Below are 20,537 nucleotides of genomic sequence, written 5' to 3'. Positions count from 1 at the left end.
CCCGCCTCTCCAAATAGATATTTTGCAGATTCCCCATTTCGTTGTGGCTTTTTCTCTCCCTCTCTGCGGCCTCCATTGTTCCAGATTCACACTGCCACCGCCGATAAGGGGAAAAAAAGCCCCCAGAAAAAAAAAAAAAACAAAAAAAAAAAAAAAAACAAAAACCCCATGAACCAAACCAAACCAACAAAAAAAAATCCAACCAAAAAAACCCCAACCCCTCCCCCCAAAAAAAACCCAACCAAAAAAAAACCCCCAAACCAAAACAAAAAACCCTCCACTGCCCAACATTTTGATTTACGACCTAATCAAAACATTATATCTTTGGTCAAGTGGCGCAGAAAAATGATGACCCTCAAAGCTTCAGCTAGGGGGAGAAAGAGAAATTCAGATTACTCTCGGAGTGATTTATGTCCTCTCTGAGCGGTCACGTTGATTTTTCATCGTTTGAGCCATTACACAGTAGAGTGGAAAACTCTGATCCAATATTTTTCTGGTCCAGCATCGGTATATGTTATTCTTCTAAACGTATATGTGTATACTATATATTATATATCTAATATTACTACACACACACACATATTTTAAATATATATATACCGACATTATATATATATATATTTATAAGAGAGGACTACAAATAACCAATGACACCGAGAAGAAACGAGAGCCGAAAAGAGCTTGTAGAATACCGTGCCGATACCCGCAGCGATCCACTCGCTGATTTCCAAGCCCGTCCCGCCGAGAGGGCTTGGGCAGAAAAGCTCCCTCGTTTCTCCGGCTTCCCTGACCCCCGAGGGGGGCTTCCAGGCTGCCAGCACTTCGCCACCGTCACCCTCAGACCTTTTGCCCACAGCCCAGCGAGGAGGAGGAGGAGAAGAAGGAGGAGGAAGGGGACATTTTTGGAAGCCCCTGGCACTCACCCGGGTGAGGTGTTGACACGGTGCGGAAAAACCGAGGGGAGCGGCGTTGGGTCAGGGCGGCGGCAAGGCCGGACAAGCCGGGGGGGGGCCTCCCGCTTTCCCTCCCCACACCCCGAGCACGGAGGTTCTTTCTCTCCTCTGACCCCCTGGCAAGAACACACAGAGGAAAAGAAAACAGAAAAGTGTAAAATACTAAAATAATTTTAAAAACCCCAACCATACAACAAAATAAGGTAGACAAAAAAAAATCTGATAAAAAATTGTTGAAGAAGAAAAAAAAGGGGTGAAGGAAAATAAAAATTAAAGGGGTTAAGTGAAAATAAAAAATGAGGGGGAAAAAAAGTGGAGTCTGGGGTCTGCCCACGCTGCAAATGGTCCCACGGGTGAGTACCCTGATTTCGTGTGGGGGTAGCATTTTCCTCGTGGGAAAGCGCAGGGTGCTGACCTCTTCTCTCCCCCTTCTGCTCCTCTCCCCCTCTAACCGCTGAGCGGGGAAGGAACCCCCTCTGCCGTGTCCGCCCACCCCCGGGCTACCTCAGCGGCTCCTCCCGACCTCACAAAGGCGCGCAACGAGCGCGCAAAGGCCGCTCAAGGAGGAAGCTCGCCCTCACCGCGGTGAGTTTCTTCCCTGCCCTCCCCTGCGCCCCTCGCCAGTTTACGCGCCTGCGGAATTTCATGGTGTGTCGATATTCCCGCCGGGTCCTGCGGCTGCCCACCCTCCCGGCAGCCCCTCCTCGCCCGCACGGGGTGTGAGCCGATGGGAGGGCCGAGCAGCAATTCATCTTGATTTGTTTCAATTGTCCAGCGATGGCAAAGTTATAATCCTGTATAATTTCACGAACAAGCAGGTTGAGAATGAATGGGTCAATATTATTTAAAACAAAACACACGAGAGCACGACCTTTCCCTTCAACGACGTGTTGCAGCACGAAGTTGCAGGAAACTCGGGGCTAACCTCTCACCCCCCGCGCTCCGCGGGGTTGCGGTTATTTGGGCTGCTCTTTGTTTCTCTTCATGTCTGAAAGGGGGATTTGGAAACAGAAATGTAATATTACATGAAGGATCTCCCCGCTGAAGGAAGAAGGTGAGTGCAGGGGGCGGCAAAGGGGATGGATTATTTTGAACAGGAGCAGTTTGTTTGCAAACTAGCTGCCTTTTTTTTTTCCCCCACGCCTTGTTCTTTAATGTAATAATAGCTTCCTTCACAGCAGGATAAATTTATGCTCCAGATATAGCGATTTTGTGGCTGGTAATTCTCGAGGCCAACGATGTCAAATAATCCACTTTCTCAGGGCTGCGCAAGGAAATAAAAGGATCCATAGGGTCCAAGCCCCGAGTTTCTCTAGTATGCAACGCTGGCAAGAGGGATATTTTTTTTAAAGTGGAAAAAAATATGCCAGCATTTATTTACATTGCAAAAGTACTGCCACGAGTTTCCAGAGAAGGAGATCCAGTATCAATGATCAGTCAATCACTGCAGACTAGTTACCGTTGCAGAGCTTGGCTCAGTAAATAAAAAAATCCAGACAGAAGTGTATGCTGTATATTTTACTCCCATGAAATAAAACACATTTTTTTCATGTTTGCTGAAAAGTAAAACAATAATATTGTACGAAATGTTATACACAGGGCATGTTTTACATTGCAATATCAGAAACATCATTGCATCCACCAGAGGTACTATTCTAAAACTGATATTCACACAATTTTTTTAATAATTATATGTTAGAAACATACAGTGTCGCATTTAGTATATACATTCCCTTGCTTGCAAGCGAAAAAATCCTAATCGCTTCTGTGTAACATGCTTTATTTTAAAGCCTAACCTTTTAAAAACACTGTTGTGATATTACTAACAACTGCTTTTATAAAATTAATTTGACATTTCGATATATATACATCCTTTCAGTCATTTTTATGTTAACAATGCTAAACTTAAAAAATAACAAGCTTATAGTAACATTAAAATGTCATATCATATCCAGTCAAACATTTGTCCATATATATATATATATGTCCTTGTAACTGTTGAAATACTCTTAGTGAAAGAAAGATCTCAGAATCTGTAGGAGGTCCTTTGAAAACAAAGGAACTATCTTATTTCAGTGGTTTCCTCTTTTTTTTCTCTCTCTCTGTCTCTTCCTCTCTCTCTGACTCTGTCTGATTTTTCTTCCTTTCTCTTTCTCTCTAGTGCCCATTACTTTCTAGTGAAATTCTCAGTCTCTGCGGGAAATGGGAAGGGATTCCCATGCAGTGTTTCCTACTTGGATGTTTCACACGGGTCTGTCCACCGCGTACTGGCAAGCACTCAGGTTGGAAGCGGGGTTCTGCACACTGGCATAGCCAAAACTGGAGTGCTGCTTGGCTTTAAGTCTCAGACTCGCCAAGCTCGAGTTACATGTGTCCCTATAAACATATGGAGGCGTTGGAGGAGCATAAGGACAGGCTGGCGTTGGCACTGCAGAATTCAGGGAGGGATTGCTCAAGTTGTTCAAGTTATTCAGGCTGTTGAGGCTGGAGCCGGGGACCCCGGTGACTGCAGAGGGTACCATGCTTGAAGACATACTCATGGAGGAGATGGAGTTTGGAGGGGAGAACATGCTCTGAGAAGACAGAGGGTTGACATTCATGGAGTTGAAGAAAGGAAAGCTTTTGGTGGAGAGGGAAGCGGAGGTCAGGCCCTTGGCCGCCCAGTTGTTGTACGAGTAGCCAGGGTACATGTCATCATAGGGCTGCATGAGGCCGTTAAACTGTGGACCAAAGCCGTTTTTGCATAGCTCGGCTTGCTGGTTCCTTTCTCTCTTTCTCCATTTGGCTCTGCGATTCTTGAACCAAACCTTTGGAAACGGGGGAGAGGAAGGGAGGGAGATGTGAGAGGCGAGTTAGTCAGGAACCACTATAACCACCTTTGCAGGTTCTCGGGGCAACAGCCGAGAATGTTCGTATCTAAGTTATATATATAAAAACGTGTACGAACATATGTATATACATATACACACATCCATATATAGGTTCGCTTTCTCCGCTGTGGAGCCCCGCGCTGGGCTGGAGCAGCGATGTGCTGCCGGAACCGCCGAGCACCCCCGGGGCCACCCGGGTTTAGCAAGGTAGATTCGTGGTCGCGTCATTTCACCCTCATCCACCCCCCCCCTTCCATCCCCCCCCCCCCCCCCCCCCCGCCCTGTAGCCCCCCGCATAATTTGTGATGCTCTAATTCGCGCCACAGATGCCAACGCTTCCTTCTTATTCTCTCTCTTCCCTCTCCCCCCCCTCACCCCTTCATTTCTCTCTTGTTTTTTCCCCCCCTTCTCCCTTGGCTTTTTCCGCCCTGAAGCCATCCAGGGGAAATACAAAAGTGCAAAAGCGAGGGCAAAGCTCCTGGAAACCCGCGTAATATTTAAGACAGTGGTACGGGGAAGGAGGGGGAAGCCAGCAACTAATAAATCCTTGCTGCAGTTTGCTAAAGCTACAAGATCCTCCTGCGTGAAAGCTACCAGTGCCGAAAACTACTTTCTAAACAAACTTGTTCGACTGCTCTTTGGTGGGAGGGAGGGGAGAAGGGGGGGGGAGAAAAGAAAAAAGAATTAAAAAAAAAAAGGAAAAAAGAAAAAAAACCGCCATTTAACAACGCGCTAAATGAGATCTAAGGGATCCTCCCCGCAGACAATGGGGAAAATGTCCCCTTTCCCAATCCACATCTGAGTGTCTGACCCGTCGGGCAGCCGCCAGCAGCAGCCTTACCGTGTGTATTGAAACCACCTCGACCCCGGGGTGTTTGTGGTAACCCCCACCCTGGTCGAGCAGGGCGGGGACTGGCCGTACACCACGGGGACGGGCCCGGTCTGGAGGCATCGCGGGGACCGAAACAAAAAGTCCCGCAAAAGCCGCGTTTCGACCGACAGCGCTCCGTGCAGACACTGACCCCGGCCGCGTCCCTCTCCCGCCGCGGGGCTGTCCCGTCGCCAACACCGCCAGCCCGGGGCGGAGAGCCGACCCCACTTCTCACTGCCTCGCTTTCCTCAATCGACCTCAGGGAGAGGATTTATGTGGGATTTTTTAAAATCTGAACGGGCCCATTTACAGGCTTCTTTTTGCATGCGCGTGTTGGGGTTTGTTGTTTTTCTTTTTTTCCCCCAGCGCGGCGTTTGCAGGCGAGCAGGATCCGGCCGCGACATCTCTGCAGCGCCGCGATGGTCCCATAAATCTCAGAGGGAGGGAAAGGGCGGAGAGAGACGCTTGTCGAATTGTGAAACCAAAAGAAATAGAAAATGCAAGGAAGGGCACGTTTGGGAGTGCCTCGGAGTGAAGCAAAAGCTCTTGTATATTTTACATCTTTTTCTCATTAGAGAGAGCTCAGGTTGCAGCCTGTTCCAAGTTGCCTTCTTAGCTAATGTTTTCATTAGCGTTTCGATCAAAAGGAGCGGGACGCATCGCACGGTGAAGGCGAAGCGTGCAGCAAACCATATTTCGGAGACATAGAGAAGGATCCCAATCTGTCTCGCTCAGACAGAAATGTCCTGCTCTGCCCTGCTTTTGTGCAAAGGCTCAGAAGCCTACATACAAGCCAAAATCGAAAGCAGCTGCAAACATTTCAGCCCTCCTTCCCTTTTCCCAGCCTCCCTGACCCCCGCTGCTCCGAGCTGGGGTGCCGTGTCGGGACTTACCCTAACTCTGGCCTCCGTGAGGTTGGTCCAAACGGCGATCTCCTCCCGGGTGGACATGTCCGGGTAGCGATTCCGCTGGAAGGTGGCCTCCAGCTCCTGCAACTGCTGGCTGGTGAAGTGAGTCCGTTGCCGCCTCTGCCTCTTCTTTTTGGAGGGGTCCTCGGGCCCCACATCCTCATTCTTGCTCTGTTGACTCTTATCTTTCTCTGTAAGGGGGGGGGGGACAAAGAAAAAAAAAAACAAGGCGAAAAACGAGGGCTCCTCAGCCTCCTCGCCAGCGGCTGGGGAAGGGCTTGTCCCCAGCGCTGCTGTATCCCGCAGACTGCCCTGAACGCGACTTGGCGCTGTAATGATTAACCAACGCCGGCCTCCCGCCGCCGCGGCCCCTCCGCGCCCGCGGGCACTCACGAGCGGCTCCTCCCGGTGGAATCGCCGCCGCCGGGACAGCGGGACGAGCCGCCTCTCCGTATGCAAGCATTCCACCTATCTGCATCCATACTATTCTCCTATCTATATTCATGTAATCCTTATTATTTGCCTATCTACCCCCGTATTATTCGCCTGTCTGTATTCGTATTATTTGCCCGCCTATAACAATATTCTTTGTCCGTATATACCCATATCCTTTGTCCATCTGTATCCATATTACTTGCCCTTCAACTCCCACATTATTTGCCAGCCTGTATCCATACGGTTCTCCCACCGGTATACATGCTATTCGTCTACCCTTACACATGTCATTGTCTCTCCTATACGCCGGCACACAGATACTGGACGCGAAAAACCACGAAACGTATCTCGGCTGGGGTGAGGGGCGCTCCCGGGCAGAGGGGCGACGGCGCATCGCGGTCCGCGGGGCTGCCGGGGCCGCTTGCCCGACCAGGTCGAAGCAGGACAGGGTGGCGAGGCGCCCTTCGGGCTGGGGTCCCTGCCGCTCGCCCCCTCTTACCTGCGGCCTCGGGGCTGGAGGTGTCGGAGATGGTGTGCACCTCCAGTCGGTGCTTGGCGGACTCCAGGGAGGAGCGCCCCTGCCCCGACGCCAGCGCCGTCGCCATGGCCAGCGCGGGCTGGTGGTGGTGGCAAGATGATGAAGAGGAGGAGGATGAGGATGAGGAAGGTGAGGAGGAGCACAGCTTATTCCCGGCTCCCAGGCGCTCCAGGTTTAACGGGTCCTTCATGCAGTTCATCGGCAGAAGGACGCCAAAGTCTACGTGCGCGCCTGGGGGGTCGATAGGAGAAGGTATGCGTGTGTCTGTAGGTGTCGGTACGTGTAGGAGCGTCCGCGAGGCGCCTCCTCCGCGGGCGCGGAGCAGCCCCGCGGCTGCGGGGGGTCAGGGTTGCCAGACGGGGAGTCGCGGCGGGGCGAGCGACGTTCGACTAGCGCCCGGGCGGCACGGCGAGCCTCGGAGCCCCCGCCGCCCGGAGGGCCGCGGCGGCGGCGACAGGCGAGAGGGCGAGTCCGTTCCTGTAAGAGCCGTCACGGCGACACGGCTGCTCCCCGGCCGGCAGCCCCCGGCCCGCCGCGGGTCTCCGCGGGGCGGGGGCGGCGAGGCGCGGCAGCGCTCCGCAGGGCGCTCCTCTCCGCTGCCCGCGCATGGACCCGCGCCGCGGCCGGCCCCGCACCGCATCAGCTCAGCCGCTTCCCTCTTGGCCTGACATCTTAAACCTGCGGCGGCCTTCCCCGTGCCGCACGTCACCCACCCCGCCCCGCACCGCCCCCGCACCGCCCCTCCACCGCCCGCCCCGCCCCGCCCGCGCCCCGCCCCGCCCGCGCGGCCCTGCGCGCCCCGCACCGCCTCCCGCGCTCTCCCGGTGATGGGCACACCCACCCCCCCACCTCAAAACCCCCGCCCTGTTTGCCCCGCGGGTGGTACCCGCACCCGGAGAGCCCGGCCTCCGGCTGCTCCTCACGGGGCACCCCGTCGGGGCGGTCCGTGCACGTCCGTTCCGCACCTCGCCGCACTCGCGGACCCGCGGGGGTAAGGAGTGGAGCGCTCGACACTGGCAGAGGCGCTGCAGCAAGGAAGAAGAAAGCGGGGAAGCCCCGAGCCCCATTCCCTTCTTATGGAGAAGGTGGAAAATAAACGGGACGGGGACGCGGCCGGTTAGACGGCGGATCTGGGGCTGGTAACAGTGACAACTAAACACAAACCACAATAACTTCCCCTCGCCGGCGTTCTGCATTTCCTCTGCACGGAAGACGGAGAACACGGGGGGAAAATCCCCTTCTTGGCTTTACCCTTCCCGCCCCTTCCCTGCAACCGGCTCCCAAAAGCTAGCTCCCAAGGAGGCTTTTCCACCCTGGTTTTACAACTTACCCGCGTAGTTATCCGCGGGATGATTCCTCCCTCTCGGCAGGATCCGCAGGGACCGTCCCGCGCCCCCGCAGTAGTCCCCGAATCCGCGCCCACGCAAGCCGTTCACAGAGTTTGGCCAAGTCCCACACCGGGCCGGGCGCCGGCACACAAATTTCTCATACCCCTCTCCGAGACTTGGGGGCAGGATTTGACCCCTCGTCCGGGCAGCAGCAGTAGAGGACGGGCTGTGCTGCCCCGCCGTTCCCGCTTACGGGATCGCTTCACAGCGCAGGGGCGAGGCTGCTGTAGACCCAGGTCTCGCAGGAGGAAGGAGGAGCGGGGCTATTTCACGCGCGTCTAAGGTGGTGGCAGGTTGCCCTCCCGTGCTGGCCAGTTCCTCCAGGGGCAGAGGAGTCTGTCCCCGAGCCTTAGCCCGCAAAGCCGGCACTGCCCCAGGGGAGTCGTGGCTGTGGCAGGCTTTGTAGCCCGAAGGAGCCCAGGCTCAGGAAATGCAGGTTTGAGTCTCTATCTTCAATTTATCTGGCCGGTCACTGGTATCGAAAAGTTACAGAAAGCTTCCCTTTGATGTAGCCCTTTACACCCACATCCCAACGCCCAAACTCTTCAGTGTCCCGTTTACGTCCCGTTTGCCACACCCCACCCCCGCCTCCCCGCACGGGTCTTCCTTAGTCGCTGATTCTTGTTCAAGGTATGTATCATCCATTGCAATCTTAGTTATCGCTAAATTATACATATTACTTTCGCAGCCTGTTAGTAAAGAAGGTTAAATTAATTTACATTCTGCTCATTATCTGGTGTTTAAATGACGTGTTTTTATCCCTGAGATTTGGCAAAGAATCTCTTTCCTCAGACCCCACAGCGTTTCGATGGAGACAATGCTCTTACATTTGTAGTGGATTTTAATCTGATAAGACTCTAATTTGCTTAAGTCTTTTAAATAGGGGGTTTAAAATGATTCTAGCCGTTTTCTTATTGAATTTCCGCTAATTCCCCAAAGATCATAAAGTATATGTGTAAAGTAAATATTTCCTCCCTTTGCACCGGCAGCAGATGACCTATAACTAAGTCAATATGAATCCAGCTCCATTCTGCACATTTTGTTTACCAATCATATCCCAGATTCTTCTTAACCTCTCGCTGCCTCCGTGGTCCCGCACCCAGAATCCCACCCTCCAGCATTTGCCCACGGCGGGGCTGTGCCAAGACCGCGGGCAGGGGGCTGCCACGGCCTCGGCCTCGCTTCAGGGGGCACTTGGGAGGAGGCGCTGCCCTTCTCCAGCCCCCAAATCGGGGTTCCAACAAGTCTGCAAAGCCCTGGGGAGGGGGAGCCAGAGGGAGAAGGGATACAGTGGTATCTCCTCCCATCTTTTTTTTTTCCAAACGGGGCAACGCAACCCTGTCGCAGATGATACCCATCACCACTTTTCTTTTTTTGCATTGATTTATTTTTAGTCATTTTGGGGCAATGCTGACTTCTTCCGCCGCGGCTCGAAACGAAAAGTCCCTCTCGCCTGCTCGGCGCAGAGTGCTTGTTACGCGCTTTATATCCTCGCAGGGCGCAGCCCCTGTATCCGCCCGCGGTAGTCCTCTCTGTCCTGGGACATTTGGCGTGAGCAGGCGGTTCCTGGCGCGCTCCCCCAGGGAACGGGGAGAGTAGGAGCAGGGCCCGGCCACTGCGCCACCCTCCCACACCCTCCCTAGCACCAGCCCCGCGTCTCCTAGACCCGGGCAGGACAGATCCTCCTGCCGTCCCCGCGCCCCTAAAAGCGGGGCACAGCACTGGCCCGGGCCCTGGCAGCCCAAAGAGAGAGGCTATCGGCATTTCCTAACGTGCCTTTGATTAAAACTCCCCCACCCCAGGCAGGAGGGGAGGTACCACACAGCATTAGTTGTCATGGTGACCATAAATCACGTAAATCCAAAAATACCCACCTATAATCTGAGATGAAGCTTTTATTTCCCAAGTGAAATAATATTTTAAAAGCTGTCAGCCAACCGAAAAACAACCTAATTGTAGTCAACCAGGTAATATATTAGCGGTAAAGGTTTCAATTAAAATGTCAAGTGTTTTAAAATTTTTTTCTTCATTCTTTTTTTTCTGCTAGAAACTCCCATCACCTCTCCGGTTCGGGTCCTGCCCGCAAAGCAGTCTCACCTGCCTACCGACTGTCCGCGCCTGCTGCGTGTAGCTACCACCACCGAAAAAACTCCAAACAATTGGGGGAATTCTTCCCTTTCCCTTTTGCGTGGCGCTACAGGGTCCGTCGGGGACGCGCCCCCGTGGGCTGGAGGGCATCCACCCGCAGCTAAAAATGGAGAATCGGGGCTGTTCCCCACTCAACTCCACCTTCTTTTTAATTTCGTGGGGGTTTGACGGTGGGGGGGTTGTTTTTTGGTTTGGGTGATGGGTTTTTTTGGTTGGTTGGTTTTTTGTGTTTGGTTTGTTGGTTGGGGTTTTTTTTTTTGGTGGCTTTTTTTCTGGCTTCCCTCCCTCCCCCCCCCCGAGGTGTTTTTTGACCTCACGCTGCCATGGGCAGAGCTGGCGATCCAGGATGCCCGGTGCCGGCCCCGGGAGCTGAGAGGCTCGGCTGGGGGTGTCGCAGGGTGGCCAGACCTACTGCGGGTATTTATTTTCCCACTTTTCCTTTATCTTCTCACGAGAACTTTGTTTCTAGGCGTAATACTCCCCTAAATGGATAAATTGGTTCTTATGTAGAGTCTCCAGCTAGTCCTGTTGTCTTTTACCTTTGGCTTGTTGTCTTTCGCCTATCTCGGATTACCGGGTATTCTCCTCGATGAAGAGCCATTAATTACCCATTCAGTCAATATTAGGAAGACTACAGAGCTTTTTACATAGGATTAAGAAGACATCAGATTGTTCCGTTAGTATATTCCTACTCACGAATAAGCTTTCGTTATACATTTAGTCTTCCCTGGAGTGAGGCTAACAACTGCTGCATATATTATTCTCAGACGACAACCAGGGAGAGAAAAAATTCTATAACCGAAACGCAATAAATAACTTCTAATTTGCGCTTGGCGGGGGGTGCGGGACAGGGAGCTCACCTTCCGCGGCGCCGCACAGGGGCAGCGCACCCGTGGAGTGCCTGTGCCCTGGCCAGGGGACATTCCTGCTCCACGGCGCGGGTCACAATTCCGGGGACAAATTTGGCCACGCTATGTGAGGAGGAGGGTGACGCTCGCCTCTGCCTGGCGGCCCAGAGGCGGCAGCGACGCCCCGCTCCGGCTCCGCCTCGGCCCCCCCGCCCTGGCTCCCTCCCGCGGAGACAGAGGCTGCGCGCCCACCTCGTCTCGAGACTCAAAAAAGGCACCGGGGACCTTTGCTTTGCACGCTGCCGTGCCTTTAGCCGGCCTGGACGGAAAGCTGAATCAGCATTAGGTTTTAAGTTTTTGTTTTTGAAAAAGAAATGTTCAGTTACAAAAGATTCAGACCAATTTTTTTTTCTTTTTTTGAGGAAGAGAGTTGAAACAATCGATTTGTGATGCTGAGTGACGATATAGGGCGGAAGGTAATTTCAACGTTTTATGCTGGAGACTGCTGTTTCAGCAATACCTAGATTATCGATTAGATGGAAGGATTCTTAGGTAGAATCCACAGAGCTAACAAATCGTATAGATTATATATATATATACATGTACACACAAATATCTTAAGCATCCTTTCGCCTTGCCTAAAAATTATTCGAACAAACCCACTAACAACCATTTACGTGTGCTGTGGGGCTGCCGAAGCATGTGCTGAAGTTTTCCTAATTTTGTGGGACTGGTCACGCAGCAGCAATTTTCCCGTCTCTCTGGAGAAACCTGACACCCGCCGGGCTGCGTTTGACACTCAAGGCTGCGATAATATTTTCATACTTTCCCATTTTCCTTTCCCCGGCGTGGCCACGGACTCGTTTTTTCTGGAATAACCCTCCCTCCCCGCGCCCCATTCCCCAGGGGAACCGGGCATGCCAGTGTCGTTTTGGAGGGTTTCCTACTGAATTTCGTTTCCTCCTTTCGCAGAAACATCGATTTGACCAAACAGTCGTATGTTTTGCTATTATGGCCAGTGGTTCTAATTAGCGATTATTCTCCTCGTGGCCACCGACGGTGCCTAACTCACGAAATTACCTGACTGCCCTCGTAATTTCAAGAGCTGAACTGTGACGGGGTGTGTGTGGGTGTCCCCAATCTCCCCTACTCCCTTCCCCACCTCCCACCCAGCTATCCCCAAAGATTAGACATTTTGCGAAGTCAATCCCATAAAGCATGGCATACTGACGGCCAGGTAAGATAAAACGAGCACCGCGCCGTTTTAAGCAAATCAAAGCCAAGACTCAACAAAACCCTCCAGTATCACAAGAAACCACCCATGATTTCTACTCTTTACAGCAAGTCTCACGAGCAGCCCTGGGCGCCTCGGGACTTGCCATTTTTCGTTGCACAGAGGCAAGGTCTGGGGCTGCACGTAAGGATTATCACCACGTCTGCAGCGATATATTTCCATATCTGCAAGGATATATCTGTATCCGTGGTCGTCGCGTTTCCCTTCCCCGTAAAAGGGAATGGTTTAATGATCAGGCAACTCCGCGTTGCTTCTTGGACTCGGACGTATATTTTAATTAACGGCATTAAAGGTGTTTAGATAGCAATTTCCCCTGCAGCCCGGCGAGTCAAAAACAGACCGTCTGGTACGGTAACGAGGCAGGAAATTTTGCGTGTACTACAATAATCCAGGTTCATAATTGATGTTTAAGAAAATAACCATTTGTTTCTCGGCAGAGGAAGTAAAAGTTACCGTGTCAGGGAGCATATGTGGATATTACTTTTATAAATACTTAGTCGAATAAAGCTGACTTGGAAGGGCTCATAAATTTATTATATCAGAAAGGTCCCCACTTTCCCATTAGATCGTGCTAAGGGCTTTGATTAACACCACCTGTTCATCGGGAGGAAAAGGCAGGGGAGGGTAAAAAGGCCTTTCTTATTTGCAAACCATATATAAAGCAATGTCACCCTTCCTTTCCACATTATTTAACACTTATTACTGGCCGAGGGGAAAAGTGTCATTCCCTGGTAAAGCATATTTGTGCACAATTGAATATCGTGTATGTTTCCGGGATTAAAAATTATTGGCTCGTAATACCTTCTCGTTTGGATTTACCCCAGATTTTGTTCGCTAACCTTCCTTTAGACTAAGCATTTCTTCTTCTAGGGGTTTTGATGTCCAGCTAGCAAATCCTGTTTAAAGTCTCCTGGGGACGGTGGACTCGGGAAAGGGACGTGGCCTCTCCTGAAATCACTGGATGTTATTTGAGAAATAGCGAGCTGTTTGGCCAAACAGGGTTAATACAGTATTCTTACAAGGAAGTGTTTAACCACGGGGCCAGGAATACGTGCATTATTAATTCACTCTAGTTTCCTGTATTATTAATTCAGGTTAATGTATTTTATTTAAACAAAATTACGTTTATCTTGGATTAAACAGTCTCTCGAAATACAGAGCGCTTGTTTTCTTCTTTGTAATATGTTTGCATTGCTGTTTTTCTTTACCACCCCTCGGGCTCGCCTATCAGACCCCCTGAAGCGGGCAGGGGAAGAGCAGGCAGGAACTCGCTCTGCCTGTAGACGGGGCGCTGTGGGGGTGCCTACCTCTGAGGGCAGGAGAGGACTGACGGCTTGTTTACGGGCGACGGGGTGGGTGGTGTCAAAAAATAGAAAATAAATATAAATACAAGAGCGACGCTGCGGGTGTCTGAACGGCGCGCTGACAGCGATACTTTTTTGGGGGGAGGCGCTTGGCGGCGGGGGCTGGTGCGCGGCTGCGGCCGCGGGGGTGCGCGCACCCCCTTTCCCTTTCCCCTTCCCCTTCTTCCCTGTCCCGCGGGCGCGCAGCTCCAGGCGCAAGCGGCGCCCGGCGGGCAGCAGAGGGCGCGCTGGCGCCGCGCAGGCGGTCCCGGAGCGGGGCTGCCCCCAACGCCCCGCAGCGCGCCCCGCGGAGCGGCGCGGAGGGACCGCCGCGCACCGCCGGTGCCGGAGGCCGGCCGCCCGGAGACCGCGCTGCCGGCGGGCTCCTTGCGGCCCTCCGGCACCTCCGTCCCTCTTGCTGATGTCCACCTCCTTGGGAAAAAGACACTCGACGGCGGCGGGCTGCACCCCTGGGCACAGGGGCACGGGGAGGGGGGGACAGGGCAGAGGTATGTGGGTGGTCAGCGCCCGACGCTTCCCTGGGGGCGGCTCCGCCTGGCTCCACACCCGCGCACCGCTCCGCACGGCAGCGGGGCCGCTGTGCCTCCGGCCCGACGGGCGATAGTGACTCTTACCTAACTGAACACAGGCGGAGACAAGTTTGCGGCAGTTGGACTCCATTACCCGATATCTGAAAAAGATGAAGGCACCGGAGTTTTAAAACGATTATTTTGGGATTGAAAAGTACATGCAAAAAACCCGAAACGCCGCCGCCTCAGGAGTACGTCGCAACGATGGGGGCTGGAACCCGCACTTTTCTCCAGCGATACGCTCAGGGTCCCCTCTCCCTGCCTCAGCCTCGGGTCCCACCTGAGTTACACCACGGGACAGGCGCAAACACCAGTGGCGGTTTCCCAGCCCGTTGGACCGCTCGGCCTCCCTCTATCCCTCGTTACTTCGGGACGAGGAGGAGAGTCCCCTGACCCGGTGGCCGTGCGCGGGACACCCCGGCCCCGGTCGCAGGGGAGCTGTAGGGCAGCGGGTACCAGCAGCCGCTACCCCACCACGGCGGAAGTGGCGCGGCAGAGGCTGCGCCTCCGCGCTCCCCGGCCGCCACTGCCACCTCCCCGTCTGAGAGGTCGGGCAGTAAAACACAGGATTAGTGCCTGATTGAGATGTCTGTTCGTGAGATATTACAAAATTCATTATCACAGCTCTCTACTAACTCGATATGAAGTAACACAGATGGGATTTTATTAGTCCAGGCTTCAAATGTTTACTTATGATAATTTCGGGGGAAATTTGCATGTCACCATCATTTCAGTAATCTTTTTTCTTCTTCATCGCTTCTTTTTTAATGTCTGGACCGGGCGTATTATTAGCTGGTGCTTAGAAATGCGGTAGCCTGGAGCCGAGGCACGTTTGGGATGAGCAGTGCCAGCCGCAGCACTCGCCGTGCAGGGCCCCGCGGCCCCGACCCCGCCACTCTCTGCCGGGCAGGCAGGATAAGGTCGTGGAAAAAGGGAAGGAAAGGCAGGGGGGAAAAAAGGGGAAAAAAAAAAAAAAAGAAAAAGGAAAAAGAGGGGGAAATGGAAAGGTGCTGTTATCGGGACTCCTCAGGGTCATGTCGTGACATGGCGGTTTATATTCCAAGCTGAAGGACGCCAGAGAGGAACTCCCTCCAGCAGCCGGGCCTAGCATACGAGCAGTGCCTAAATTAATCGAGAAGGCAATTGAGGGAACCTTAAGTCTTTGCCGATGGTCCTTATTTCGGCATAGGTCTCTGTCAAGATCAGTCCTTCGTGACAAATTCAGCTGCCCTCCCCCGCGGCCTGCCTCTATGACTGATATATCTCACGAGCGGAGACACACGGCTCCCCCAACACACGCGCACTGCCACCGAGGGAAGTTTTTCCTCTCTACTCAAATGCCGGTCTCCTCCGAGAAAAGTGCCTTTCCCGGACGAATTATTATTCCTTCATTGCTCTCAGCTGCCCGTATTTCTCATTCCTTTTTTCTTTTCCGTATCCTCTTTTAATTTTTGTTGCAAGGCACATTGCAGTACGGGGCCAAGGGGAGCGAGAAGCGTTTCCCCCTATTGTCTCCAGCCCAGCGACTCAAACGAAAGTAACTCCGCTTGCTTTCCCATTTCCATTTCTCTGAGCACTCAGAATTAAATACCTCTGCACCTCTGCTCACCCACAGCCCCAGAAAACACACCAGCTGTGCGACCTTCCCTTTCTCCATGGCCGGGCCCGCTCAGCAACAACCTGCTCGGAGCAACTGCAGGGAGCGGACGGGAAAGCACTGTCAAACTGCATTATTATTTTTACCCTTATTGGTATCTATCGCTATTCTTTCGGGAGAAAAAAAAATTCACAACCCCCCAGAAATAACGACAGTCGCCTGGTAAGGATCTCAGCACCGCCCGAAATACTGTGGTCCGTGATTTTGGCGGGAGGCTTTTCAGCAGAGGCCCGCAGTCGCTGGCTTTCAAACGAAAGGGGATTCCGTGCGGGGCCTATCCTTTCCCGGTGCCCGCAGGGCAGCCGTGTCCCGTCGTCCTCCCGCGGGGAGTGATGTGGGGTCCCGGCCACAGACCCTGCAGCCGGCGCGACAGACCCGTCCGCATCGCTTTTGGGAGGCCCGAGCGCGGGCCGGCGCCGCTGCCGCCTCCCGCCTGGGTGCGCGGCTCCGCGGCGGGAAGGGGCTGCCTCCGCGGCCGCTTCCCCGGCGCCCGCCCCGCCGAGGGAGGCGGGGACCGGCACTGCGGACAAGCGACGCGGGGGCAGCGCTTGTTCCCCTCGCTGACAGCCCCGCGGGACGGGCCGCAGCCGTTCGGAAGGACATCAGAGACTCATGTCCACGGGACCCCGTCCAGCCGGCCCACGACCCCGCTGCCCGTCCCGGGGTGCGCAGAACAAGGACCGACGGGGTCCGCAGCCCCGCTCCCGTCCCGCCGACACCTCCCGCACCTCCCGCGCCTCCCGCACTCACCGGGGCCGATCGCGCTGTCCGCCCCGTTGCTCTCGCTGCTGGTGCCTGTGCTGGAGGGGGCGGCGGGGCCGCGCCGGGCTCCTGCGCTGGCTGCGGGGCCGCGGAGCCGCCGCTGGCTCCCTCCTTCCCCGGCCCTCCCGCGCCCCCGCCCCGCCCCGCCCGCCTCCCCGGGCCCTGACGTCACGCAGACTCCGCCGAGCGCTCCCCGCCGCTGTAGGGCCGGGCCGGGCGGCTCCGCGGCTCTCCGCGGGCACGGGCTCAGCGGCGGCGGTGGCAGCCCCCGGCCGCCGAGGGGACAGGGGGCAGGACGGAGGACAAAAGTCGGCGGCGGCAGCGCGGCGCCGGGATAGGTAGCCAGAGGAAAACCGAGGTGAGCGAGGACGGCCGTGGCCTCTCCGCGCCCGCGTAGGGCGCGCCCCGCTCCGCCCGGCTGGGGAGGGGGGACACAAGTAACTGTGGCCGAAGTTTCCCGGGCCGGGCCGGCGGCTGTCCTTGCACCAGGTGTGAAGAGGGATCGCCAACCTATTGGGAGAGGTCTCGCTTTCCTTTTTTAACCCACTATTTTTTTTTTCCAATTTTTTTTCCTTACTCCTTTTTTTTTCTTTTTTTTTTTTTTTTTTTTAAATTCGGAGTGTTCTTGTTCGTGCCCGTATCGGTAGCGCAGTGCTGGGGTAGCCGAAATCCTGCCGCGCCTCTCTGTTACTCGCCCTGTATCATCTATTCACGATAGCGAGAAAACGCTACAATCTCTCCCCTTTCCCCAAACGACACCGAACTGGCTCGAAGGGGAAATTTATTTTCGATTTTGCGGTGTTTTCCGTGTTTAAGAAAATATCGAAGTCGGATTTCTTTATTCATATCAAACTAAAGCGACTAAATCTCGCAGCATTTCCGCGGCTTTGTTTATAGAGGAACCACGCGAAAATAAAATAGGCACTTTCCTAACTCGGAGGCTACACCTGATCTCTTTGTGGCTATTTTTAAGTTATTTCAGCCTGGAGTGAATTTTAGTTGTTTATAGTTGTGGGCAGGGGGATAGGCAATTATTGCTGGAGGGAAAAGCGAACTCTTGGAAGAGGCCAAGTTTTCCACGGGTCGTTAAGTCAGCGGCTCCTGCGGAAATCCAGATGCACCCGGCAGCACCACCGCTCCCCGGCGTGCTCAGAAAAGCCCTTTGAATGCGACGCCGCAGCGGCTGCCGCGCCAAGCAGAGGGGGTGGCTTCCTCTCGCAAGAAATTAAATCATGTGGGAAAATTTAGGAAGAAATAAATTAATTAATTGATTCGTTGGCTACCTGCGTTTCTGTCCCTGGGAGCGCTATGCCAGGTGAAATCCAGTTTCTCCGCGCATCCGAAGAAAGAGAGGGAGTGAGAGGGACTCCCAGCTCCCACCTCTCAGTTGTGTCTACTCGGGAAAAGCAAACTGTTTGCGCCGGTGTGCATCTTCCCCACACGCCCAGCCCTGCTGTGTTTTGGGCAGGGAAGGCAAGGCAGGCTGGGGCGCCCGCCTTGGCAGCGCGGCCGCGGAGCGGGACCGCCCGCGGCTCATAGCCCGCCTCCGCGCCGGGCGACAGCGGGCTCCGTCCGCGCCGGAGCGGCTAAAGTGAGCAGCTGGTGGGAAATGCAAATGGCTCCTGGAGAAACATAAGATACTGGATGATTTTCATTCCCTCCTCGAGTGTGTGGAAGGAGCTGGACATACGTTTCGTGCTCCTAATCCTTCTTTTACATTTTTAGTCATACTCCTATTAAACAACTAATTAATGCCTAGAATCACCAGGGAATACATTAGACATGCTGCCGTGGAAGAGGGGTTTCAGGGCGTCTGGAAACTGTGGAGCCGACTTAATACGCGGATTTCAATTTTTTTTTCCCTTCTGTCAAAGCAATAAATGTAATAATAGATTTCAGGGCAAGCAAAGGCCGCGGCGGCTGCATTAATAGTCTATCTCCCCCCTTCCACCAGCGCAATGACAACAGCTTTAAACCCCCCGAGGAGGCTCGGGAGCCCTTCCTCGGCTGGCTGAGGCGCGAGTGGCGAGGGGCTCGCAGCCGACCCGTGGCCCGGCTGGGACGCAAAGAGCTGTGCGAAGAGCCCTCCGTCCCGGTCCCCGGCAGGCACGCCGGCTTTCCGAACCACTTGGAAGGAGGGTCGGGGTTATTCGTCGCCCTGACGGACAGAAAAGCTGTTTTATTAAAAGCTTATCGCGACTATCCGTTTGCAGGCACCTGGCGCAGCCAGCGGTGCTCCCGATGGCGGCGGGAGCCGCGGGGCTTCTCACTAGGTGATCCCGGGTCACAGCGTGGGTGAGGAGAAGGAGGGCCCGGGCTGCTTCTCCGCTGCCGGCCGGGGAGGGTTTTGCCCAGGGACGGGGGAAGGAAAAAAACCAACAAAAAATCCTCAAAGCGTATGTAGCGATGACTGAACGCAGAGCTCAGCCGTGTTCCAGGCAGCCCTCAGAGTCTGGCACAGGCCGCCAGCGTTGGGGGACCGGCGGAAAGGGGGGTTATCCTGCAAAGTGCGCGGTGGGGCAATTCACGATCATTTACTTTCTTCATTCCCGGATTATGATCTCAGCCCTCGCAAGCAAACCCTCTCGTCTTCCCCCAGCTTCTCCTCCCACCTCTCTGAGCTCCTTATCTGTCAGCAAACGAGTATGTAAATACCTATAGCTGGCTATGTTTAACACACTCAAACATTATTGATTTGTTGGGCTGCTCGAATATTTTCCTCCTGTCCAGATCTGGTTTCAAATTGCTCATTCAGGCGGTTCGTCCCCGATGCTACAATACAGTAATTGTTAAAAAAATAAGCATTTCAAACGGACCATTTCATTTGCATATAAATTAAAATTATTATGCCTCGCGAATTCCAGTGTTTTATAATCATTTAGAAATTAGCGCTTAACCACTTGATCTGAAAGAAAATATAAATGTCTGTATTGACTTACTAATGAATTACCTAATTAAAACGTTCGTTAGGAAGATTGTTAAATCGGGGTATACTAGGGGTAGGGATGACGGTGCGAAACGGAGCGAAGCAATCTCTGTTAACACAGAGTAACATAAGCTTCACACAGTGATTCCCATATTTATTTTCCTTTGCTTTGATCCCTTACCTCTCTTCTATTACTTTTTAAAAAATTTTCTGTCTCTCTTGCTCTGTCTCTCTCTTGCTCTCCCTCTTTCTCTTTTTAATTTATTTTTAAAGGAAATAAAAAGAAGAAGCAGCGCAAATATCTGCCGCTTTGCTTCGAGTCTGCGGTTGCCGCTCCCCGGGCGGGTGGGATCCTCGCGGCCGGGGCCGCTCTCGGCTCCCACCTTCCCGGCACCGACCGGCTTCTGGGAGCAGGGAAGCGCAGCCAGAGCCGGTGGAGCCCGTCCTGCCAAAGAGATGCTAACAGAGCACTTACCTTCGTCATGAGACTAGGGATAAAAAGGTAGCTCTTCTTAGGAGAGGCAGTGCAAAGGAATGCAAGAAGTGCAGGGAAAAAAAAAAAAAAAGAAAGAAAGAAAGAGAGAAAAAAAACCCGGCGGTGCGAAAATCTGTAGCCTCGGGGGCTAGCCAGCAACCCCTTTCATTTCAAGCACTTATTGATTTGCTGTTGTCATCTTTGGCGACGCAGAAGGACACTTGAAAGAATTTCTGATAGGGCTCTGATCTGAGATACGAGGTGACCTGACCGGGCTCTCACCAAATTCTTAATTACCACATCAACTGCCTTAAAAATAAAATAAAATAAAATTAAAATAAAAACAGGAGGGAGGGGGAAGGTGGGAAGGTTAGGGGGGCGAGAAAAGGGGAGGGAGCGGGAATATTTAACAGCAACAGAGTTTGCTTATCGGAACTTTTTTAACCACTCAGAAACTCTCCCACCGCTGTAAGCGCAGCACCGCACCCAGACCCCTCCATCCCCGCACGCCCCAGCCTCCGCTCCCCGCAG

General features: G+C 53.6%; 1 protein-coding gene across 2 annotated transcripts; it reads right to left on the bottom strand.

The window, feature by feature from the left end:
* Positions 1 to 2,458: 2,458 nt before the first annotated feature.
* On the bottom strand, positions 2,459 to 16,675 carry PITX2 (paired like homeodomain 2). Of its 2 annotated transcripts, XM_027677029.1 has the most exons (5): positions 16,594 to 16,675; positions 14,232 to 14,287; positions 6,537 to 6,806; positions 5,588 to 5,793; positions 2,459 to 3,760 (listed from the first exon to the last, which is right to left on the bottom strand). In XM_027677029.1, the coding sequence occupies exons 2-5, from the start codon at positions 14,275 to 14,277 to the stop codon at positions 3,197 to 3,199; spliced, it is 1,086 nt and encodes a 361-aa protein (XP_027532830.1). In that variant the 5' UTR covers positions 14,278 to 14,287; positions 16,594 to 16,675; the 3' UTR covers positions 2,459 to 3,196. The 2 variants fall into 2 exon arrangements, with proteins under 2 accessions (XP_027532830.1, XP_027532831.1); XM_027677030.1 differs by lacking the exon at positions 6,537 to 6,806.
* Positions 16,676 to 20,537: the final 3,862 nt, after the last annotated feature.

Source organism: Neopelma chrysocephalum, unplaced genomic scaffold (assembly GCF_003984885.1).
Source record: "Neopelma chrysocephalum unplaced genomic scaffold, ASM398488v2 Primary Assembly neopelma1_42b, whole genome shotgun sequence".
Classification (NCBI taxonomy): domain Eukaryota; kingdom Metazoa; phylum Chordata; class Aves; order Passeriformes; family Pipridae; genus Neopelma; species Neopelma chrysocephalum.
The sequence above is the reverse complement of the archived record's forward strand: the minus strand, read 5'-3'. Positions and strand labels throughout refer to the sequence as shown.